General features: G+C 47.5%; 1 protein-coding gene across 7 annotated transcripts in view; it reads left to right on the top strand.

Annotated features, from left to right (window-relative positions):
- Window positions 1–24,031, top strand: part of MSH1 (MUTL protein homolog 1) — an 85,833-nt gene that overhangs the window by 54,685 nt on the left and 7,117 nt on the right. For all 7 annotated transcript variants that reach the window (XR_015263319.1, XR_015263320.1, XR_015263321.1 and 4 more), the window contains exons 14-19: window positions 15,877–15,935; window positions 16,024–16,091; window positions 16,187–16,360; window positions 19,582–19,788; window positions 19,902–20,158; window positions 20,348–20,491. Coding sequence is in view for 4 of the 7 variants with exons in the window: in XM_086782170.1 (XP_086638296.1) it covers window positions 15,877–15,935; window positions 16,024–16,091; window positions 16,187–16,360; window positions 19,582–19,788; window positions 19,902–20,158; window positions 20,348–20,491 (909 nt within the window). In the remaining 3 variants the exon portion in view is untranslated. The remainder of the gene's footprint in view (window positions 1–15,876; window positions 15,936–16,023; window positions 16,092–16,186; window positions 16,361–19,581; window positions 19,789–19,901; window positions 20,159–20,347; window positions 20,492–24,031) is intronic.

The raw sequence follows: 24,031 nt of genomic DNA, 5'->3' as shown, positions 1-24,031 counted from the left end.
AGTCTGCGTGAAAGGTCCCAGAAAGCCACTCATGTCGAATAGTTGCATCAATCTGATCAATACGAATGCGAGAGCCCCTAAGATGCTGAATGGATGCAGTTCTCCGATCCTCCGGAAGACTCTTAAAGATCTTCCAAGCAAGAACTGTGTATGCACATCTCTCCCATCCTGACCACTGCATATAACGAGATGCACCAAGTGGCCGACCAGCCTCATCCCTAATGAGCTTGTTCCACATTATACGTTGTCGGTAAGCCTCATCCAAAGACCTAGGAAGCCTTTGTCGCAAAAAAGATCTCGTGCTTCTCCATGCTCTGACAATGGCTGCAATAAGAGGAGAAGATGGTGCCATGATATCAGCCTCTATGAACAAAAAACGTGTGCTGGGCATCCAGTCTCTCTCGACCCTCGGTGTACATCCGGAAATCTGAGACAAGAAAAAATCCTTCCAAGCTTAGTGACCACAAGTTTGCAAAATAACGCCCTGTACTGAACATATAGATCGATAATATTCAAGCCCCCCTCTCGTTTGGACTGAATAACTGTGAGCCAAGCTACCCTGACACGTGTCTGAGGTGCCATCCAAACTCGACTTGAGAAAATTGCGGATCAATCTCCGCAATTGGCCAATGCACGCACGAGAGAGCACCAACAAGAGACAATAAACCAAGCTGAGGCAAGCAATACCTGATTAGCCACCAAAGCTCTGGAAGCTAAATCTAATCTCTTGGAGCTCCAATGGAGGAGCTTCTTCCGGATACTCATAAGTACCGGAGCAAACTGCTGTGCAGGAGAAATATCAATCCCAACTTGGCATCCCAAATATCTAGCAGTGCATCCTCTGCTGATCCAAGTAAAACCAAGCTCTGCACCCCAAGAAACTCTCGGTGAATCACTTACCCAAAAACCAACAGATTTGTGCCAATTAATGAGTGCCCTTGCTGCCAAACAGAACTCCTCTAGTGCTACCCGGAAGGAACATAAGCATATATGTGAAGCCTCCAAGAACATGGCTGTGTCATCAGCTAACTCAGAGTCAACCAATTCCTCTCGAATACGAAGAGGCAACCTCAATCTCGAAATATCAGCAGTGGAGCGGTGAAAGATGCTCATGGCCTTTGCAACTATGATATATAATAATGCGGCTAAAGGGCAGCCCTGCTGTACTGAGCGAGAAATTTGAAACTGCTCTTCTCTATCATCGGGAGCGAGCACTCTACTACTGTGGGCATCACGATACATGCATGAAACTCCCTTGATCCATCTCTGAGAGAAGCCCATATGGCTAAGAGTACCCTCAAGGAAGTCCCAATCCACTCTATCATAGGCCTTCTCAAAATCGAAGAGCACAATGGCTAAGGGTTGATTGCTCGCTTTAGCCCATTCGACGGCCTCCCAAAATGAGAAAATGTTATCAAAGATGCTCCTGTCGTGTAAGAATCCATTCTGAGTATCATGAATGACATCCTTCAAAATAGGCTGCAATTTGATGCTCACTGCCTTAGCAAGAATGTTATAGGCAGTCCCAAGTAAGGTGATAGGTCTCCACTGGCCAATCAATGTCTTATCCCCGCTCTTAGGAATAAGATAAACCCTTCAGTGAGAGAAGAGAACCTGTGTCCCACATCTCCTGCAGAGCCGATGTGATCTCAGCCCCAATCTCATCCCGAAAAGTAATGAAAAAAACAGCGGAGAGGCCATCCTCCCTTGGACACTTACCATGAGGTAAGGCATGAAGAGTATGACTGAACTCCTGCATAGAAAAAGGGGCATCGAGAGCGGCACACATCTCCCGAGTGATCAAATGTGGCAATGCATTCCAAACCTTCCTTTATGCCTTGTGTCTCAAATCAGAGTGCGGCTTAGCACTAAGAAGCTGGCGATAGAAATCAATGACAATCTGTCGAACCATGAGAGAATTTGAGTGAAGAGTGCCATGTGAATCCTTCAACTGCCTGACACTATCTCTGGCATGAGATGGGCCGTGAGTAGCAAAGAAATGTTTGTTACATCTGCCACCCATCTGTGTCCAAAAGGATTCTTGGGCATGGAAACGGTACTCCACGTGCTGCTCAAGAGAGTGATGAAGTTTTGCCCTAACGGTACATAAAGAATCTGCAACCCATTGAGCATGAGGATGTTTCTCATGCTCTTTCTGCAAGGCAGCCAATCTACGTCTAATAGCCCTTTTTAAATCCAAGGCCTCTTGCCTCTTAGATAGGGCACATGTGATAAAAGTCACTAATATCATAGAGAGAAGAGGCCAAGGTTTAAGAGGCCTGTAAGAAATCATGAGACCTCCAAATATCAAGCATACGACGCGATAGCTCTGCATCTGAAAACAAATGATCAGGGATGTGTACATGGGGTGCTGATCCATGGCAATTCAGATCTGTAATAGATAAAACCACTGGGCAATGATCCGATTTAGAGGTGCCTATAGCAATAAAAGTATGCCCACCTCTGTCAAACACCCAATGATCCACATAAAATCTGTCGAACCGTGCATAGATACATCCTGCATTTCTTCTCCTGTTAGACCATGAATAAAGAAGAGTGGATGGACTCCTCAAAATGTCATCCTCATGCCAACAATCTCTGCCGCGAATGGAGAGTATAAACCTCTCCCAAGACGCTCTTTCAAGAGGATGCACCAAGCCCTCATGTCCACCTCTTTTATCCGTTGGCATCTCAACCATGTTAAAATCCCCACCAATAATCCAACGGTCGGCAAGAGGCATCAATGTAGTGAGAGATTTCCAAAAGGCAATCCTCTCACCTCTATGGTTAGGAGCATAGAGGTTGAGAATACCAATGCGTGTAGTATCTTGCATAAGAAGGATCCACTGTGCTTTTGCAGGCAAAATGACACCATGTCCAATGATGCAAGGCAAGATTAAAGCTGAAACAAAGATATAGACACTACCCTTGGTACCAGCAGCTGGTGACCAAAAGGTGTGTCCCGAGAGAAGTTTGCCTGATCCCCCACACTGGCTAGCATCCACTTTATGCTCTTGCAAGAGCAATACATCCATAGGTCCACTTGTGACTGCACAATGAAGCTGGGTTTTTATAATTTGTTTCTGCCGACACGGAAAAAAACCCCCAAGACCCTGAATGTTCTAAGAGACAATCCTCATAAGGACTCAGAGTAGGAACGACCAGATCTCGTGGTCGACGAAGGACCCCCCTTTAGAGGCGGAAGTACATCTTGCATAGGTAAGGGAGGGAAAATCTGACGATGTAAACCTTACCTCTCTCTCCCACTCCGGAGAAAAGCTAGGGCTAGTCCTTGGAACTGGAGAGGTACCATGACAATGCGAATGTGCAACATCATCCTCAAGGGTACAATCATCCTGTAACTGTACTGTAGCATCCTCTTGTGAAGGATGCAGATCATGTGCTTGCAAAGCCTCATCCTCCAACGAAGGATCAACATCCTGTGAGGCAAGAGATGCATAGGGGTTAGGGTGCTCCACAAGGGGTGTGGGTGAAGGGGCAGGTACGGGGGTCGGAGGGTGCCTACCATCCCTAACCACAACCCAACGCTGTGTGGTCTGCTGTGGCAAAGGAGCAATAGGAGTCTCGGCAACTACAGAAGGCCTCTGATGGGCAGGACCACGTCGCCTCCTAGCATGGCCCCTCGATTTGGGGCAATCTCTAGCAATGTGACCCTGTCGATCACAAATCCGACACTAGTCATGTCTGCCTGCAATCTCTATCTTGTGGTGGCGGAAATGAGATCCGTTAGGTCTCTGAAGCATAACATGATCATCAGTAATCGATGGATTAGGAACAAGCACAAGGACCCGGGGTACACCGTCAAGAGTGGCGGTAACGGCCGCGCGGAAGCTGAGGCGGGAGAGCTTAGAAGGACTGGTACCTCTTGAACCTGGCGAAAGGATGCCCCTATGGAAGCTAAAAGCCTCCAATAGGACCGAGGAAGAGCAGGGAACCGTAGTGAGACCGGGGTAAGGCGCTGATCCTCCGCCACTAGATCAACGCCCACTTGGTACTGAAAGAAGAAAATCTTCCTAGGACCAAGAGGGAAGGGGCTGCCTGCCAAAACCGGAGAAGTAGCTTCTGAAGAATGAAAGTCCACCTGGAAGAAGCCTCGACCAAGCAAACGAGTATCCTGAAAGTGCACAATCAGCTCCGAAGGGAGAGCTGCTAGAAGCCATTCACGGGCCTGCGAACGGGAGGGGTGGGAACCATAAACTCTTAATGCTGGTAATTTCTCCTTATGTTCCTTAGGATCTTTATTGATAGCCATGCAAAGCTTAAAAGGGGTTTATGAAAATTCCTCTGTAATAGAAAGGCCTTGCTGTTCTTTTGGCTTTTATCCATGGAGGGATGGCAGCAGGGAACCAGTAGAGACAGGTCTTTCGAGCGAGCCTCTCATGCCTATGCTGCTCTCATGTGCTAAAGTCCATCCAGTATTGTTCGTGGGGCTGCAGACAGGCCAGGATTGTTTGGGTTGCCATTTCTTTCTTTCTTGGTAGATTGTCCCGTTCCACTGGTTATATCACTTGGGGGTCTGTTGCATGGCTGAGTCAGTATGGACCATAGGTTTCTGATGAGAGCTTGGAATCTTCTTTGGCTATTAGGATTTATGGTCATATTAACGAGTTTTCCCATATGAATGTAGTTCAAGTCTCCGTTTTAGGTCATGTCATGTGCCTATTGATATTCATTAGCAGACGGTTGCCAGCATCACAGCTTGGCTCATTTGGAGAGCCAGATGGATAGAGGCCATGGACAAAACTTAGATTCTACCTTCTCAGATCCTATCTTGCATATTGTGCATACACTCGTGGCCATTTGGTTGACAATAGAAGGTTCTACCAGATCTGCGATTACCAAGAAGACGAGCTTTGTTAGTAAATGAGAAGATTGATTCTTTTCTGAGTCTTCCTCTGGCATATCTTGGTATTTTCAGCCATCTATGTGGTTTATTCATGCTATGCATGGTGTATTTATTCCTTGAGCCTTGGCTCTTGTGTTGTTTTTATCATACTTAATAGGAACTTTTGCGTGCAAAAAACCAGGTTTATAGAGCTTTGGACCTGTTTATAATTTGTATCATCTAGACCAAAAGATGCCTTTTTTTTGTGTGTGTGTGGACACCTAGGCGTACAGGTTTGTGCAAACTTGCCAAAGATCTATATTCAAGCCTTCATTTCAATCACACAAAAGGTGTGCGTGTATGGATGCTTCTGGAGGTCTTTGTAACTCACATGCAGATGCAGTTAGAAATGTGTTTTTGGTTGTATGCATGCATTTTCCTATTCGTCTGTGTTAGCATAAATTTGCTTTACCTAGGGACACGTGGCTCTTTCTTTTTTTGGGGGGGGGGGGGGGGGGGGGTGGTTTTTTTTTTTGGGGGGGTTTTTTGTTTTTTGTATTTTTGTATAGTCCGTATCATACATCCAAAACTTCAAAAATTTGGATTTTGGGTTGGACACTAAACTGAGATTGGTTTAGTGATCTATAGAACATGGGATTTGGCTTGGCATTGGACAGCATGGTAGATGGGTTTGGCAGTGGATGGGTTTGTCACCATAATGGGGTGCCATGTAGACATGTATTCCTTGCAACCGCCTTAGAGGCAAAGTCAGGAAGATTATGGGCAGATTGGAGCCTTGTGGGCAACCCAATAGGTGTCCAAGCCATGCACCAGTGGTTGGGAGAAGTATTGAGCACAATATGAACACATTTTATGACAATTTTGATGATGTTTTTAAATCTGAATGTGGGTGGCCAACCAGCATATGAACCCCCCCCCCCCCCCCCCCCCCACCCCCACCCCCACCCCCACGCCCCCACCCCGCCTCCCTCCCTCTCCGACTAGCCTTAGGCCTAAGATCCTCCTGTAGTTACCATTTTTCACCGCCAGTATGTGATGGATGTTAACATTAGGTGATGGATGCCTGAGAGGCCGAGGAGGCTGCATAAAGCCCATATATTGCTGAGATGGCTGAGCATATGAAGTAAAAGCAAGATATTGATTCGGATCACTACCAGATAACAATGCTTGGACAGGCTGTACCATATACTGAAGTGGTACTGCACTGTAGGAGACAAGCGTACTTGAGTTCCTGGCGTATTATCCTTGGGCTGAGTGGATGGTATGGTAGGTAGATGTGTCGGCTTCCTGCCACAGCCATACCTGCCATAGCATGATGTTCCACCATAGCATTAACATGATCAAAGCTTGGAGACATGTAGCTCTAAGAGAAAGGGCAGAATTCAGCAAGTGTGAAATAGTGTGAGGGTCTATGAAGCTTAAAGATGGCTGCCCAAGTTTATAGAAGAAGGGTGCGTGCTCAAGGAGGTTGACTAGCAGCCCAACCTTCACACGAAAGGGTCAGTTTCCACCCAAAAGCTTGTGCCCAGATTTAGCCTCTTTAACCCCATGTTTCAGCCATTAAAATTGCTAAAAGCAAACCTTAACCACTTACACCCAAAATATGCCCCACTTTATCCTGCTTTAGGAACGGTTGCGTCTCTGTAGTGCGCCTACACATGTATTCTCGCAGCCTAACATGGGTCCCTACTTGGCGGCGGACCTGCCCAGCCAGTACGGCAGCCCCAAAAGGGCCCTGTGTATGGTTTGTTGTATGGGACGGCCTTCCCACACACGCAGCCCACAATACGACCACGTCCTGGGAGCATGCCCCAGAATAGTTGGTATGATGATGACTGTAGGGAGCTCAGAGCCCGGCTACAGAGAGAGGTGGCCACAGGTGTTACTACATACAGACAGTCAAGCATCATCTTCCGATCCCTCATTCGGCGGAAGAAGAGAGCATTCTTAGCTCGGCTGGAGAGAGACATCTATCAGTTGTTTTTGAGTCAGGATTCTGGGGAGGCCTGGAGATTGCTTAGAGAGCACCCCCCGCCTCCGGCCATTACCTCTCCAGATACATGGGGCGAGTATGCAGCCTCCCTCTACACAGTACCAGAGCAGCCACCACTACCGAACCCTCCAGAGCCTTGTCCACCCGCTTCTACCTTCTTCACAGCAGAGATGGTGAGGAGGGCCATCAACAAATTGCATACAGGGAGGGCACAGGATCATGAGGGCATTGTAGCCGAGTATTTGACTTGGAGTACTTCCACGATTGTGCCGGTACTCAAGTCTGGAGATCCGAGCCTGCCGACTAACTACCGCACCATTATGATTGGTCACTCGCTGGCCAAGCTATATGCCTCTATTCTTGAGCAGGAGTTGAGCAGATGGGCAGAGAGACAAGGGGTCCGAGCTCAGGGACAAGCCGGTTTTAGGAGGAGATTCTCTACTTTGGATCATATCTTTACCCTCAGGGCTATCATTGAGGAGGGCAGAGGACATGGGAGGAGGATCTATTGTGGGCCGTGGCTTTGTGGATTTCCGCAAGGCCTTTGACACAGTGCCCAGAGCTAGACTGATGCGCAGGCTGCAAGACTTGGGGGTTCCATGTGAGCTCATTTGGGGTACTATGGCACTTTATGAGACAGTAGTTGGGCAGGTGCGAACTTCAGAGGGTCTCTCCCAGCCAGTACACTCCACTATAGAGGTGAAACAGGGCTGCCTGCTCTCTCCGACTCTATTTGGACTATACATTGATGAGATCTCTGATTATATTGGGACACGAGGGGACAGAGGAGCCCAGTTGGCTGGCACTTGGATACCTCTGCTCTTATATGCTGATGATATTGTGCTTATAGCAAACTCACCAGAGGGTATTCAGAGGCACTTGGATACTTTACATGCTTATGCACAGGATAGTGGGCTCTCAGTTAACCTTGGTAAGACCAAGGTTATGGTGTTTAACACTACTGCTCAGTGGGTTTGGAGATCAGTGCCTATTTTCACATATGGGCAGGAGACAGTGGAGTATGTTGACTCATACACATATCTTGGAGTGGTGTTCATTGGGCCCACATTTTCCATGAGGGGGGCAGCATAGGCCAGATTGACTAGAGGATATGCAGCACTAGGAGGTCTAGAGAGGATGTGCTTACAGGTAGAGTTCCAGGAGCCACGCACTAAGCTGTGGGTTTTTGACACGCTGGTCACATCGGCCATGCTATATGGAGTACAGATCTGGGGGCCTAGCCTAGATCGTCATAGTCGATCAGGATGCACATACGATGGATGGAGATCGATGGAGAGACCTGTGTCCATGATCTCCAGGATGATTCGGGCTAAGGCCTCGGTACCCCATGAGATTATTAGAGCCCAGATGGGAGCACCACCGATCATAGTTGAGGCTCTTGCTAGATCAGTGTCCTTAATTCATAGCACCTGGGAGCTTCCCCAACACCGGTATGCACGACTTGCTTTAGAGTCCTCTCATCAGCTAGCCATGGAGGGAGACACTTCATATTGGTATGCGTAGATAGCATGAGCTCCACGGGTTCAGTTTAGACAGACTTCCACCCTTCCAGTACTCTCTAGAGGCACCCTCTCTCACCTTGACACATTCTGAGATTAGTAGAGTCATCAGATAGGACCTCATTCAGTTGGACACTAGGAGGACATGGCTAGAGCCCTCACAGGAGTTGGAGACGAAGATGGCTTTCTATAGAGACCATCTTCTCCGCACCACTGAGGATGGCTTTATACTTAGACCGAGCTACATGGATACCCATATGTCTCATGGATTGAGGTGCGCCATTGGGCAGATCCACACCTCTTCACATCAGTTAGAGATAGAGACAGACAGATTTAGAGGCATACCTCCAGGGGACAGGATTTGCCAGATTTGTTGGATAGAGCCAGAGCAGAGGAGCACTACATCTGTCGCTGCACAACATATTATGAGATTCGAGGGCGCTACCATTGCCCTTTCAGAGAGGGATTTGGAACACTGGCTAGAGTCATGGACTATTGTGATCAGCGATGCTTGGGTTTTTATCTCTTGGAGATCCGCAGGCTCAGAGAGTCCATTATCAGGAGCAGACGCCTGACTGGCAGGCAGTCCACATAGAGACAGATTACTGACTTCTTTAGAGGGACTACCCGGGAGGGCACACAACCGACAGCCAAGCAGTGGGCACCCCGTGGGACTCTAGTTGAGAGAGCTATCCAGTTGGGCAGATCTAGACGCCCCGAGGGTTCGCGGATCTTCACATTGGAGACGGTGCCTTCATCTGAGGATTCAAAGCATCATTGTTGCGAGGCATCGGGCTCGTCCGACCAGGCATCTCACTATGGCAGATATCCAGGCCATTCGACAGAGACCCATGCTAGAGCTCCTAGGATGATTACGACTCCAGCCATATACTGTTGTACTCACTGTCACTTTTGTATTCCCCCATATTCATGTATTCATGTATCCATGTACCCATGTACCCCATTTTGACTAGTAGCATTAGCTTCCCACTCTCCCTAGTTGCTGCTTCCGGATGCCCCGTACTGATGTATTGTGGGGCTAGATACTTACCTTCAATTCTTTCTTTTCTTTTCCAGACAGTGTATCAGATGTCACGTGGTTGTAACTTTGGTCTCATGGGTCACTTTGGCATTTTGAAGACGTTAATATAACATTTCATTTCATTTCATCTCTCTCTCTCTCTCTCTCTCTCTCTCTCTCTCTCTCTCGGGCTGCTTTTGAGGCATCCAGACAGCTTGCTGAGGAGGGACATACCTGGTCATGGTAATCCTAGGTGGTACAGTGGATATCATCACACAGGATTGATATTGACAGATTACCACCCTTACAATATGACCTAGCTGCACCACACAGATGCTTCTCTCAGACAAAGAGGAACAGAGTCATGAGACATGACATTTGGCAGGGCCACATACAGGAGACTTGGCTATCTCCCAGTCAGCCACTCCCGACGAAGATGCTCTACTACAGAGACCACTTCTTGAGCACCTCCACAGACGGCTTCATCCAGCGACCACGATACTTGGAGGTCCACTTATCACATGGAGCCAGAGTAGCCATTGGGCGACTAAGGGTCTCATCACACCAACTAGAGATCGAGCTTGGGAGAGCAGCACGCATCCCTCGAGCAGAGCGCATTTGCAGATTATGCTAGACGGGGGTAGAGACAGAGGAGCATTTTGTTTGCCAGTGTGGTGCTTTGCAGGAGATCAGGGCATGCTATCCTGAGGTTTTTAGAGGGACCACATCACTTAGACAGATCTGGGAGAGATCAGACCAGAGACAGCGGACCAGAGACAGCTAGGCAGACTACTACTAGCACTACAGAGACACAGGGAGATCTTACTTCAGACACCCGCACATCATAGCGGAGGAAGACAGTCTCTTCAGCCCTAAGTGTCCCATACCACCTGGCCACGAAAAAGCAGCCCACAGATTGCAGCCCAGAAAATCTTGGCGACGGATTTTCTTCTCTTCCTCCTTTCGGATTGTTCTTGACTTAATACCTGTAGGTCTGGCTCTGAAACCAATGTAAGATCCCTGTCTGGCAGACACCTGAAATTAAGTAAAACACACAAGCATATAGACATTGGCATCTAGCTCACCGCCCAACCAAGTCAGCCATTCAGGCTCACTCCTGAGCAAGGATGTTAGTAGCATCCTAGACATGGTTCCATGTGCAAAGCCTTGGCACCCACAGTCCCATACCTTTGGGACACAGCCTTCCAGTGTATGCACGGAGTAGTCTCATGGGCCTGGAGTCCAGATCTGAGGAGCTCTCCGTCAAACTGACTCTAGAAGTCACTTATATAGGCCTCCTATAAACAAAGAGCTTTATGTAGCGTATGCCTCATAACTATCACTACCCTCCCCACAAGATGCCTTTATCATATAGCTCTCTCTGGCCTTTTTGGCCAGTAAGTGGGTTGATGTGCAATGTGTGGTTATGAAACCCAATCACTCTCACCCTCTGTCAGTTGCTGAGGTCTTTTGTCCAGGGGGGAGGGGGATCGGCTCAATCTTCCCCGTGGCCCTATAGAGAAAGTTGAGGGTGTCTCCATGTGCACCATGGACTGCCATTAGGATATCATGTCTAGTAAAAACCCCTACCCACTCGGGGGGAGGCTGGTCCTGGACTGGTGCGAGCCATTAAGTAGGGATGGAGTTGTTGATGTCAAGGGCGGGTACGTCTCTGCTTGTGATCCCAGCTAGGCTTCTCACTCGAGCCTCTGGAGAGCTGCTTAAGGTGAGCCACTCTCCAAGAGACTGGGCTGGTCCCTCGCTCAATGCTCCGCATGAGGCTTGAGGATGAGTACCAAGCATGTGGCCACGAGGAAGCGTAATAAAGGGGCTCCAAACCAGCGGTCTATCGAAGTCTCTCCTCTAGGATTGGGGGAGATTGGTGAACAGCAGAACGGATGTGGTCCCAAGCTTGGAAGAGGCTGGCCCGAATCGGTCCTCGAAGGCTGGCTGCTGGGCTAAGGCTGTGGGTCCTCGTCTCTATGAAGATCCATCGCAAGCTGCAAGGATGAGGGACCACCAAGAACCAGAGTTTGGGTGGAGATGCGGCCCTTGAGAAAGGCCTTCCACGGCTCACCACCTACATAGAAGGTTCGAGGATCAATAATGCCTAGACCGTCACTGTGGTGCGGCTCAATGATGACTTTCCACGCCCACCTTGGCCTGTGCCAACCTGCCATCACTGCCTGCCCAAAAGAAGTTGTGGATCAATCGCTTTACCTGGCCAATACATGCCCTAGAGAAGGCTTAGTAGGAGGTGATGTACCCCATGGTGGCAAGAAGGACCTGGTTCGCCTCCGCTACTTGACCAACGAGTGAGAGCTTGGTCATGCTCCAGTAAAGAAGCTTCTTCTGAATGCCTAGGAGTGGGGCAAGTTGTTGCTCTGAGGTGATGTCGATCCCAACCTGGCAACCAAGTTAATGAACTGGGGTACCCTTAGAATCCACTGGAAGGACTCAACTGGTCACCAAGCCAGGGAGGGGATGTGCTAACCCAGAAACCACATGACTTGTGCCAGTTGAATTGTGCTCTTGAGGCTCGGCAAAAGATCTCAATTACATCTGCAAACCTTTGGAGTTTTTCCACATCTGTGAAGAGACCGGCCGCTATGTCATCTGCGAACTATGAATCGAGGAGCTCCTCTTGAGATCTAATAGGAAGCATGAAGCCCTGTAGTCCGGTCTTCTGGAAAGCGAAAAAACTGTTCATTGCCTCCGCCACCACAAAGAGGAAGAGGAGGGGCAAGTGGACATCTGTGGAGTACCGAACGAGCAAGTGAAAACCTGTCACCCTGAGCACCTTGCATAAAGACCTGATTGTCAAGAGGCACTTTGGACCCAGGGGAAGCCCGTCCTGCACATAGTCCCCTCCAGAAAACCCCAATCCACCCTGTCAGGCTCTCTCAAAATTCAGAAGGAGAACCGCTAAATCCCGTTGATGTGAACTGGCCGTGGTGGTCGCCTCCTGGAAGGTGAAGGTGCTTTCCAAGATGCTCGTATCCAGGATAAAACCTATTTGCGTGCAATGAATCAGACTTGGGAGGTGAGGCTGCAGTCGATCGTTGATGGTTTTGGCTAGGATTTTGTAGACTGTCTCCAAGAGGGTGATAGGCTCCTCCCTCCTTTGGGATCAAGTGAATCAAGCCCTGTGCGAGGCTCTGTGCCATATATTCGGAAATCTAGATTCCATTGAATGCCGCTCGGAAGCCGCCCTCCATGAGCTCCTAGTGACAAAGAAACAAGGGAACTGGAAGTCCATCCTCACCTGGGCACTTACCCCTAGGGAGCACTTGCAATGCCCCTGCAATCTCCTCAGAGGAGAAGGGTGTCATCAAGAAACTACGGAGTGCCGATGGGACCCTCTCTCCAGTGTGCTGCTAGCTTTGTTTTGTTTCGATTTTATTTTCCGTTCCAGTTGGTCTCATAGGTCCATTGGGTCTTTAGTAGACGCTTAATATACCTTTCTTTCTTCTTTCTTTCTCGCAACCTGTACCTGTTGGGAGTGAGGCTCCGTAGTGAGTAGGGAATTGAAGAAACCAGTGGCTATGGCTCAAACCTAGGGTGGTTCAGAAACAATGGTGTGGTCCGATCCTCTAAGCCTCCGAATGCCATCTCTCCGGTGGTGAGGCCCTCTCATCTCAAAGAAATCCTCTATGCCCCTGTCCCCGGCCTTAGTCCAGAAGACGCGTGGGCATGGAATCTGAACTTCACTCTCGTCTCCTCTCTGGAATTGATCTCAGTGCAGGATGTGGCCCATCTGAGCCTCAATCCAAGGGCCCTTTGCATGCGCTCCTATAGGTGCTGAAGGGCGGCCAGCAGGCTCCGGCAGAGACTCTTCTCCAGCTCTCTAAATTTTGCTAGTTTGGTCTGAGTTGCCTCTTGGAGAATGACACTAAGCCCAGTATCCAGGGTCGCTGCTGCCGACTGCGCCCTCCTGAAATACCAAGCTCTCTCATAACTCCTCAATCCTCTTGAAATATCAAGCTATCCGGTAACTCCTCAATCCTCCTGCAGATCTCCGGGTCCTGGATCAAGCTTTCGGGTACGCGGAGACTCTGCTGTCTATCTTGTCACCAGGGGTCCTCAGAGAGGATGATGGGCGAATGGTCTGAAAAGGTAGTGCCGGGTAAATACCCACCAAACCGCCTCGTCCATAGGCACTCATCAACATAGAAACGATCCAAATGGGATGGTTTGGTCCCTGCGCTCCTCTTGTTAGATCTGGAGAATCTCAAATTCCCAAGGCTACATCCAAACTCCAAGAGATGCTAGAGGTCTTGTTCCCTGATGGTGAAGACAAGCTCCTCTCAGGCCAGAAGCTCTGCACCAGAAACGGTATCCTCTGTGGTCTCCAGCATGTTGAAGTTGCCCCCGATATACTAAAAATTAGCATGGGGAAGGCCCTGCCGAATCATGCTCGACCTGCCATGGAGTTAGGGGCGTAAATGTTGAGGAGGCCCACCCGGTCCTCTCCAAGCCTAATAATCACTCAGTGTGCCCTCCCGATGGTTATGATGCCAGAGTCCACCTGTTGGAAGAAGCTGCTCACTAACTGAAATACATACTCCAGCTTGGATCCCAGACGGGCGGAAGGTGGGTGACTGAAAGGTGTGACTCCTGCCCTGCAAAATCATCCCGCATTTGTGGGTATGACCAGCTGACAAGTGATGCTCCTGAAGAAAGAGAATGTCGATAGAGAGACCTGCTAAGGCTCTCTGTAACTCCTCGTGCAGGACTCCCCATCTAGAGTGGCACTGCGGGCTGCCTCATCCCTGAATGTTCCAAGAGACCATCCGCATCAAGGAGGTATAGTGGGCTGCGATCTGCCTGAGCTGCCCTTCACTTTGTGAGACTTGGGCGAGGGCTTGGATGGCGAGTAGTCAGTGTCTTTCTGGTGTGCAGACGTCTGAGGTGTTCCCCGATCCTGTGCTCCATGTGGGTCCACACTGCTTTGGCACAGCTGTATGCATAGCCTGGGCTTCAACTATCACAGGAGAGGTATCTGTAGGAGGGGGGGAGGGGGGCTGCTTGTGATACATGAAGGCAGACATAAAGGATCACCTCCAAACTGGAGCTCTTGAGGAGGCGGTGGATAGGGGCAGCAAGACTGGGGCACGAGGAGGAGGGAAGGCGAAGGAGGGGTGAGCATAGGAGGAAGGGAGGAGGCAACGAAGAGGCGGGAGAGGGCGGAGAGGAAGGGCGGAAGGAGGGAAGGGTGGTAGGAGGGAAGGGAAGGAGGAAGCTGGGGCGAGTTGGAGGTGAAGGCGCACAAGAGGTGGATGAAGGGCAGATAGGAAGACTCTGAACAGGAGGTGGGTAGAGGGGTGGAAGGCGGGGGCACACAGGAGGAGGCAAGGTGCGGAAGGCAGCTTGCAGAGGAGGGCAGCGTGCAGGAGGAGGGGAAGGTTGGAGAAAGTGCTGGCAGACATGTGCGGGAGGTGGTGGCAGCACGAAGGAGGATGGGAATGAGGGGAGAGGAGCGATGGCGAGAGGAAGCTGGAGCACAGACGGGGGAAGCTCCTGCTCGCTTTTTTGAATGGAGCCCAGTTTGCCTTGAGCTCTACTTTATGTGATTAAGCTTTCATTTGGTTGTGGAATTAAGTGGCGTATGTTAAAAGTTGTGACCAATTTAAGTGTTTAATTGCAGTAATGGTCAAGTGTTTTGTGGAACCCCTGCCCCACTCGGAGTTACAAATGATGTCTTAAGAACTGTAGCAATTGGTGTTTTTCTTGTGGCTATTGTTGAAGATGGCATTGTGCTGTCAGTGTAATTGACTCTAAAAAATGTGAGGCTTTCTTGAAGCTTGTGGTTGGCTCTGATATTGGTGGTGTCTCTTTTGCTGCTGGGCTTGCCCACGGGTATTGATGGGGGAGTTGTGTGCTAAGCATCTTCAAGGAAGCTCACTGACTTCTATCCTCAGTTGAATGGAACTGACCTCTATCCTCAGTTGAATGGAATGTTTCTCATTTAGATAGCAATAAATACTCAGGAATTTGTGTGGACCTTTTGCGTGCATATTGAATTTTCTATTCATATGTATCCTTTTTACATATGTTTTAGAGGTGACAGGGTTATCTTCCTCTTCTTGGACACCAACTACATGTCTGCATGATATGCCATAGCGTCTGTAAAGGTCCTGGAAGGTGCTCATTGTTGTCTGGATGAGCCCCTGTCTCCTCATGTGTCTACTGAGAACCAAGCCTTCATGGATAGAAAGAGATCTTTTTGGGTTGAAGTTGATCAAGTAGGTTGCTGTCTTCTACATTCTAGCTGTACTTGCAAAAAACCCTTCCCAGATGCATGACACACTGTCTGCTCGATGTGACTGTGCACTAAGCCAGCGTGAATCCGTTCTGAGTACCTGCATGTCTGTGCTCGTTTTCTCCTATCAACTCTTGCCCAATAATATCATCTGTATTGTTTGCTTGGTAACAGCATTGAATGCTATTTAATAGTTTGTTAATCCGTGGACAGTTACTTGCGTGATCTGCTTCTTAATCCACCACCTCCTCAGATTGCGACATCAATCCAAGGTACACCATGAGCATTTAAGGACCTTGCAAACTTACCCATATTGCTTTGAAAGAGGGATGATTATGATGTTTTCCTTTCCATTTCCAGCTGCTTGCAGGTTGATGGCCAGTATCACAACTGCAATTCCGGATTCTCCGTGTGTATCAGCAGCAAAGGTGAAACCTTCGCCTCTTAATTTTTTCTGTGGACAACACTTTTCAATCAAAATTTTTGTGCAAATGAACTCTCTTGGCTCCCCCCTTCACTACAGCTGGTGAAGCTTATCAGCAGCAAAGAGGCCAATCACATCGAGTTCTCTCGTATAAAAAGTTTGGCAGAAGATGTTATCTGGATGCACAAGGACCAACAACTAAGCCCAATCTTGACATACCTCTTGGATCCAACCTCATTAGCAACTGGTCTCAAAATGGAGCTACAACATCTTGTAAATGTTCTTCCCTTGTTCTGATGCATTCTTAGTAGTCTTTGTGCTTCTTACCTTCCAACTTTAGGGAAAAAACACATGATGTCAATGGGTCATCTAGCCTCTGCCTGTTTGCATTACATTTGCTTGCTATGCATGCATTCACATGTAGGATTTGAGCTAAAAAATTGTGTAGTTGTTTTGCATGTTAATCAAACCTTAATCTAGACTGTAGCAAGCAAAGATGCTTGTGCTATACTTGGAGTTAGAGCTTGTATACAACTCAGGTGTAAGCAATACTTGGATGTCACAACCTGCACGCACAAAAAAAATTCACACTTAATACAGGCGTTTTTTTGTATGTGCTTGCTGGCCCTTGTACATACCTGTACAATGCTTAACACCTACTGTCCATAAGTCATAACCTTGTTTCTGCTTGTAACCCTGATTCCCTGCCAACCTCCACCCCTGTGGGCTGTGGTAGGATGCCTATGGAGACATTAAAAATGTCAACTACTAGAAAACCTCCATTTTTAAATTCTAACATGTACGTGAAAACACAGACAACTTTCATGCCATGAGAAGCCAGTAAAAAGATCTAGGCAAGGGTAGTGGTAAGATAATCCTGTTTTCAATCAAACAGATCACCTCAATGCACCTCAATGAACTACAATACGAGAAGGAATACAAACATGGGCTACTTTATACTTCTCATGTGCATGAGAATGATATGAAGGCCAAATATGGATGAATCGTCTGACTCCAGATTCAAGGCAATACCAAAGTTCATGGGGTGTAGAGAAGAATCTAAATCAACCAACATGTAAGTTTTACGTTGTGTGAAGATTTGTGATGAATACCCCAAACTCAACTTGTACATGTGTACATGAGTGATGTTCGTATTATGGTAAAGTCATGGGAGCACTCGTTGACTCAGTGTGGGCGTCATAGATGTGTGGTTATATGTGGCAATCAAACTTTAGGCTTTGATGGAAGTGTATGTGCAAGGGAAATGATGAGCCCAAGGTGTGGGAGTACCAGGCTAATCCAGAGCGTGGTCTGCTGGAGATGGTGTCAGTCATTCGGTTGCTCTGTATGTGTGCGCGTCCCAAAAATAAATTGGGTACTTGTAGATTGTATTCGAAAATGTGCAAGTGCATGGGAGCAATTAATTGTTGGGGGTGCCAATATAATATGTGTATGAAGGGTGAAAATGTCCAAGGTTAAAGGAGATTTGAGAAGGGTGATGTGGCTACGTGTGTGCATGGCAGGGGAGAGATGGCGCAAAGTGGCAAGGAGAGAGAGAATATTGCTGCCGGCGCCAGAGTTGGTGTGTTTGGGGCAGCTGCTGGTAGCGCAGCAGAGGATTACCTTGTTGAGGTGCAGCTAAAACAGAGTGTGTGGCGGCGACTGCAGAGGAAGAGAGAAGGGTGTCAACTGTAGAGGAGCAAAGAAAGAGACAGAGCGTGGACGGCAGAGAAGCAGAGAGAATATTGCTGCCGGCGCCAGAGTTGGGATGATGACGAGTAGTGGGAGGCGAGCCGGCCGTGGCTGTCTCGAAGAAGAGTAAGAAGAGGGAGCAGTACCCACGAAGGCACGTAGGGAGCTGAGCGGGAGTGAATGAACAGCGTGAGTTGCTGTGGGCTGGAACGAAGGGTGGCTGAGTATTTGCAGGGAGAGAGATGGGCAATAGAGGCGGAGGCGAGTTGCTGCTGAGAGGGAGCCTTCTAAGAAAGGCCAACGACTGTGAGCTGGGGCTGGCGATGCCAGGGTGTCGGTACTTTTTTGTATTTGCCGCTGCTGTCTCTCCATTGAGTTGGTGGCACCACTTCATGTTGTGAAGGTATCTTTGCCTCCGAAGATGGTAACATCAAGCATCAACAAGTGACGTCAAGATCATACCAGAGCTATGAAGGGTTGCCAGCATGTATTGAAGACATATATCTCTTGTCTCTTCTTTCTTTTGTGCAAGTCTGATGAATATTGTCCTTTGGGTGTGTATTGCATCATCCTATCATCTTGTAAAGATATATAGCATGGGCATGAGGGTATTGTGTAAAGATCTTGCATGATGATGAAATATGAAGATGATGATGAGTCCTTTCAAAAATCAACGAGTAGAAGACCTGGGGAGAGAGGATCCCTCAGAGGATCTTGGGAAGAGTAATCGTGGGCTAAAGGAGAAGGATTGGGAGCGACCAGGAGCTGGAGTGGGCCGATTGTGAATGGGTGCTAGATGAAGATGGTTCAGAGAATGTAATGGATGTCCAACTTTGTAAAGACGAATTCTTGTATTGAAATAAAGTTTTGTTCATACTCTTGGGTCTGGTTCGTGGTGTGTTTGTATCAGTGTGTGGAAGTCTTAGCTAGCCAAACGGTGAAGGGGACCAGGCAACATTTTTTTAGTATCAAGTTCATCAAGGCTAAACGAAGGTGCACAGTCCAAGGTGACACTCTATAAAGGCATATACAGCTATACCGCTTCCGTGTCATCAACATATTATGAAAACTTTAACTCTCATGTGTGGGAAAAACATTGAAAGTTAACAGAACTACAAGGCAAGTCATCTAAGGCATACTAACACAGGCCAGACCCAGACCAGCTTACTAACAAGTTGTAAGACAAGTTATAAGGCATAGTAAAGTCTAACAGAGACCAGACCCAGGCCAGCTTAAGGGTGCGTACATGCATAGAAGTACAAGTACCCCTTTTGGATTCTATTTAAAGCTGAGATACAAGTACCCCTGTTGGACCCAAGGGCCCGCTTTTCAAAGGGTGTGGCCTTCTGAACGTAGCTTTCCTTTTTGGCATATAATGCGTCTTGTGCTCATGCAGATGGAAAGCTGTTGTCCCACAGCAGAGAAGTGGAGCTGGTCTTTTATGAACTGTACACTATGATGGTTAGGCATCTGGCACAAGCCTTGAGTATTCCAATTGACAATCCTTATGGGTGGGGATAATGTTTGTGGAAGAACTTACCAAGCAGGGTAATTCCAGTTGCATTCCTCATCCCACATCTCTGCCCACCTTTATGGCCAATGTATAAATAATTGGTCTCAAATGTTTTGAATGTTTATGATCTCATTTGTTTAACAGGTTTTCAAAGAAACATGCAGATTTTGGCTGTCATTTCTAGATTTAAGTGCTCATGACTTTATGAGAACAATGTGTCGTCAAATATAAATTTTCAATTCAGTGCACGTGTATCTGCTTTGACTGACTAGTTTATTATGCATTCAAGGGTAATGAGTGCACACATCTTATAGCCCAGTTGGACAATGTACTTGCGGCAGAGGAGGATCCTGAGCAGACATTTAGCAGCTTTTGGCATATACCTGATGAATTTTTCCAATGTATGGAGTGTTCATGGAGAGGCCGTGTCAGGCGTGAGCTTGCAGACAGTTTTTATGATGAAGTACAGAAGGCAGCTGAAAATTTAAATACCGCTGTATGTTCTATAACATGCTTTTGATGCTAGCGTTCAAATGTTTACCCAATGATATTAGTAGGACACACTTTGATGAAGTAGCTGATTGGTGTTTCTTAGTGTGTTTCTAATAGGTCGAGGATGAGTTTGTGCCCATCTTGATGCACGTTAGAGCTACTGATGCTTCTGTTGCTGGAGCTCCAAAGGCAGACATCATTTTTTCAAGAGACTATGAAGCTGTCTGGTTGAAAGTCCGAAAATTCTCTGCTACTAGTGTTGGGACCCCAGAAGCAAAGCTGTTCAAGGGCTTGCTGCCGGCAGTAGATGGAAAGGGTAAAAGAGTGAGAGAGGACTTGTATACTACTGCAACAGTTGAGATGGCACTTGAGCGGTATGTGTCCATTATAGAGTGAAAATGCTCTTAGAATTGAGATGGCACTTGAGCGGAATGTGTCCATCATAGAGTGAAAATGCTCTTAGATGAGTAATTGTGGCTATTTCTTCTGTCAGTAACCTTAGGATAGGGTGAGAATGTGGTTGTGATTTTCAAGACTGGTGACTCTGGATGTTTTGCTTGCAGGTACAAGGGCGCAGCGCTGAACGCAAGATGTAGAGTATACGAGGTCTTGAGGAGTCTAGCTGAAGATCTGAAAGGATATTTGAACACTATTGTTTTCATTTCTGTTTTAGCAGTGATTGGGAAGACCCTTTTTGCCCATGTGAGGTTGGTTTCTGAACGTTGTGATACTTTTGTTGGTGGCACTAGCAACGAAGGACTTTCAGTACACCGATGCTATGCATGTGGATGTGTGGGGAAGTATTTTTTCATGTGATGTAATTACATTCAACACACTGGTAACAGGGCTGGATGATAATGTACCACTAATATACATGGTCAATAAGGATGTACTGAAGTACACTATTCTATGAAGCTTTGTACTCACCTCTCTACTCCAGAGGCAGCTGATGGTCTCTTTATTCTTTGGTTTAAATATGGACGCTCCTTTGGATACGCCAAAGAAGATTGAGATCCATGTTGATGGGCTTGTATCTGAGGCTCCTTATGTGCCCCGGGCCCCCTTTTGATAGGTTCCATGCCGTGAGTCTCCAAGATATCAAGGTGGGTGTTTGTTGTGCTAGTTTGGCTCTGACGTGATCGTCTTGGGAGTGAGTGTCATCCATTTTGAATGCTCTATTTTGAGGAGGAGGAGGAGGTAAGGATTGTGTGTAGTGTCTAGTGCTCGGTGAATGTGTAGATGCAGTAATATTTCTTCATGTCTGTGAAGTCTTGTGTTAAAAAAGGGCCTCACATGATTGGTCTTCATACTTGTTGACTATGTGCAAGGGGCCAAATTAATCCTCAAATATGCAATGGAAATGCCCCTCAGGATTTTGGGCCCGGAAGGGAGACAGGGTGAACAAGGGGTTTTTCAGGACTCATGGGCTGCGGGCGAGAGGCGAGCAGGTCAGGCACCTGTGTGATGGCTCAGGGGTTGTGCAGTCCAGGCCGGAGGGGGTTCTAGGAGTGGCCTCAGATTTTTATGCCTCGCTTTTTCAGGGCAGAGGGCAGGATGGAGCAGTCGCTCCAGGATAGGGAGGTCGGTTTCTGAGGAGATGGGGTGGACTCTTCTTGCTCCATTCATGGAGGAGGAGGTCCTGGCAGCTTTCACTGAGCAGGAGGGGAAGAAATGCCCAGTCTTCCCCGGGCCTTCTTCCTTACTCTCTAGGACTCCCTTAAGAAACCGCTGCAGTTAGCTTTTCAGGAGATCTTCAGATCTGGTTCGATGCCTGAGAGCTTGACCTTGGGTCTTATTTGCCTCCTCCCTAAGGGGGGAGATAGAGCAGACATTTGCCAGTGGTGCCTGATCTTGCTTATGTCAACTGCCTACAAGGGGTTGGCTAAATTTATCAGCAGTCGGGTGTGCCATTTACTTCCAGACATCATCCATGAGACACAGACAGGTTTTGTCCAGGATCGCAGCATCTTGGACAACATTTTCACCTTCTTTGAGGCCACGGAGTGGGCACAACATAGCCATCAGCGGTTATCTGTCTTGCTTTTGGACTTTGAGAAGGCTTATGACAGGGTGGATTGGGATTTCCTGGAGGGCACTTAGGACAGGATGGGCTTTTTCCAGTGGGTGGATCAGAGGGGTGTTGGCCTTGTACAGGACTGCTAGTAGCAGGGTGATCATTTGGGGGAGCCCTTTGTGTTGGAGAGGTCAGTGCGACAGGGCTGTCCGTTCGCTCCATATCTCTTTTTGTTTTATGCGGAGGCTATGGCCCACTTTCTTCAGTCGCAGAGCACTGGCATCAGAGGCTTGAATTACTAGTAGTGGCCCCCCTGGATCATCCCCATGAGCTGTTGGATTCGGAGTATGCTGACTACACGTCTCTTTATGTGGAGAAGGATGTGGTGGTCTTGGATAGGGTGGTATCAGGCTTATATAGTTGTGGACAACTGATTATAAGGCGGAGGGGATGTCACCATTTTTAACTTTGATTAGTGTTTTGGGGGAAGCCCACACAAGCCCACACACAGAATGGAACCAAGGTGGGAAAGGGGATTTTCCACAGAAGAAGCATTAAGCTCGAGGATAAAAATATTGAGGCATGGGCACTTATCAAGAGATTTTATGGGCCTTCAGTATCATTAAAAACCTTTATGGCCAGCTTGCATGGATATGTGGACCAACGTGTGGGCCCACAAGGTCAAGAAAAGCTAGGCGCTCATGCTTGAGGGATATTTTCATTAAAACAGGGACACTAAAAATGGTCAAGTTTTATCATTTATAGAGGTAGTGGTTAAAGAAAGCTTAAAAGTGGGATATTTTAAGCAAGCAAGGTCACTTTTGGCAAAAAGGGAATATTTTAAGCAAGCACAACCACTTTTGGCAAAAAGGAAAAGCAGCTATCATATTTTTAGTTGGTTGAATCTATCTAAAGAGGGTTGGGCTGAATTGTAAAAAGGGCATGAAGAGGTTCCTTGCTTAGGGGGAGGGGAGGTGCACAGGTTTACAAGCCGGTAGTTGTTAGTTCTATAGGCTGGCCGACAACAGCTGGTTTTCTCTCTTCTTCTGTTGACTGGTTGCTGCAGAAGCTGGCCGTATAGCAGCACCCTCGCAAGAGCTGGTCATACAGTGGCAGTTTTCACACTCCTCTCGGCTGGCTGTTCTTTACGGTGGATTGTACGAGCTGACTACACAGTTCTCTTCCCTCTTTTGCCCTTAGACAAGAGGCTATATATAGTGGGCTATCTTGAGGCGGCGGACTCGGGAAATTGTTTGAAATGTTTTGGGGAACCGTTTTGGCCTGGCTTTTGTGAAGAAAGCTTTGTCATAGTCTCGTGTATGATTTGTGGAAAGTTGCCCAATATATCTATGGAAATCTGGTGTTGATTGCACCCACACCTTTGATTCTTTGTAAAGTTTCTACGTAATAAAGTTGTTTCTAGGGGGGGCCGACCGTTCCGACTTACGGTGATGTCTATTTATTTCTCGTGGCTTCCTGCAATTATTCCTATTTGCTATTTGAAGTGCTTTTCTCTCTTGTTTTGGGCCCTGTCGATAGTAGGGGTATCAGAGCTCAGCTTCTCTGCTTGATTGGAGAAGAGCAAAGATCTTGGAAGGACCCGAATATTGTTATACTTTTCTAGATATCTATCTCATGAATAGAACAACTTTATTGAAGAAGTCATGTGTCAAGAGCATGAGCAGTAGAGAGTTTAGACTAAGGATTTACGGATTCAAAGAATTTATCCTCGAAGTATGGAGTTGGTATCTTATCGATATGATGAGAAGATATTTCTTTTGGCTTCATAATGCACCTGGCAAAGAAAATCTAAGTATACTTTGAGTTTACAAAATTCGTGCTTTTGATGTTCACTAACCCTTGTATGCTTGAACAAGGAGAGTAGTGTGCTGTTGTTTGCCTTGAGATGGTTTCAGGGAAACATTGTTTATCGCTCCCTTTATTGGGATGGACTATGTTTTTGGCTCCCTTTATTTGGGATGCATTCGACTTATGGAGCTCATGGGTATTTCATGGATCAATGATTTTTCTATGGATTTCTATTAGCGGCAGCCGAAATTCTTGTGCAGAAATGTTTATGAAGCACCATGATTTCTATGCCTGTAACTCATTTTTTATCTTATGTTATACACTTCAGCGCACCTCTCCTTCCATGTCTGTGATTCGAATACCACCACGGAGTGCACGTGGTAGAGTGAACTTGATTCCACCTCTCCAAGGTGTGTGGGTAGGG

The sequence above is a fragment of the Cibotium barometz genome, chromosome 44 (assembly GCF_041138505.1).
Source record: "Cibotium barometz isolate CiBa-2024 chromosome 44, ASM4113850v1, whole genome shotgun sequence".
Lineage (NCBI taxonomy): Eukaryota > Viridiplantae > Streptophyta > Polypodiopsida > Cyatheales > Cibotiaceae > Cibotium > Cibotium barometz.
This window is presented reverse-complemented; position numbering and strand designations above follow the sequence as displayed.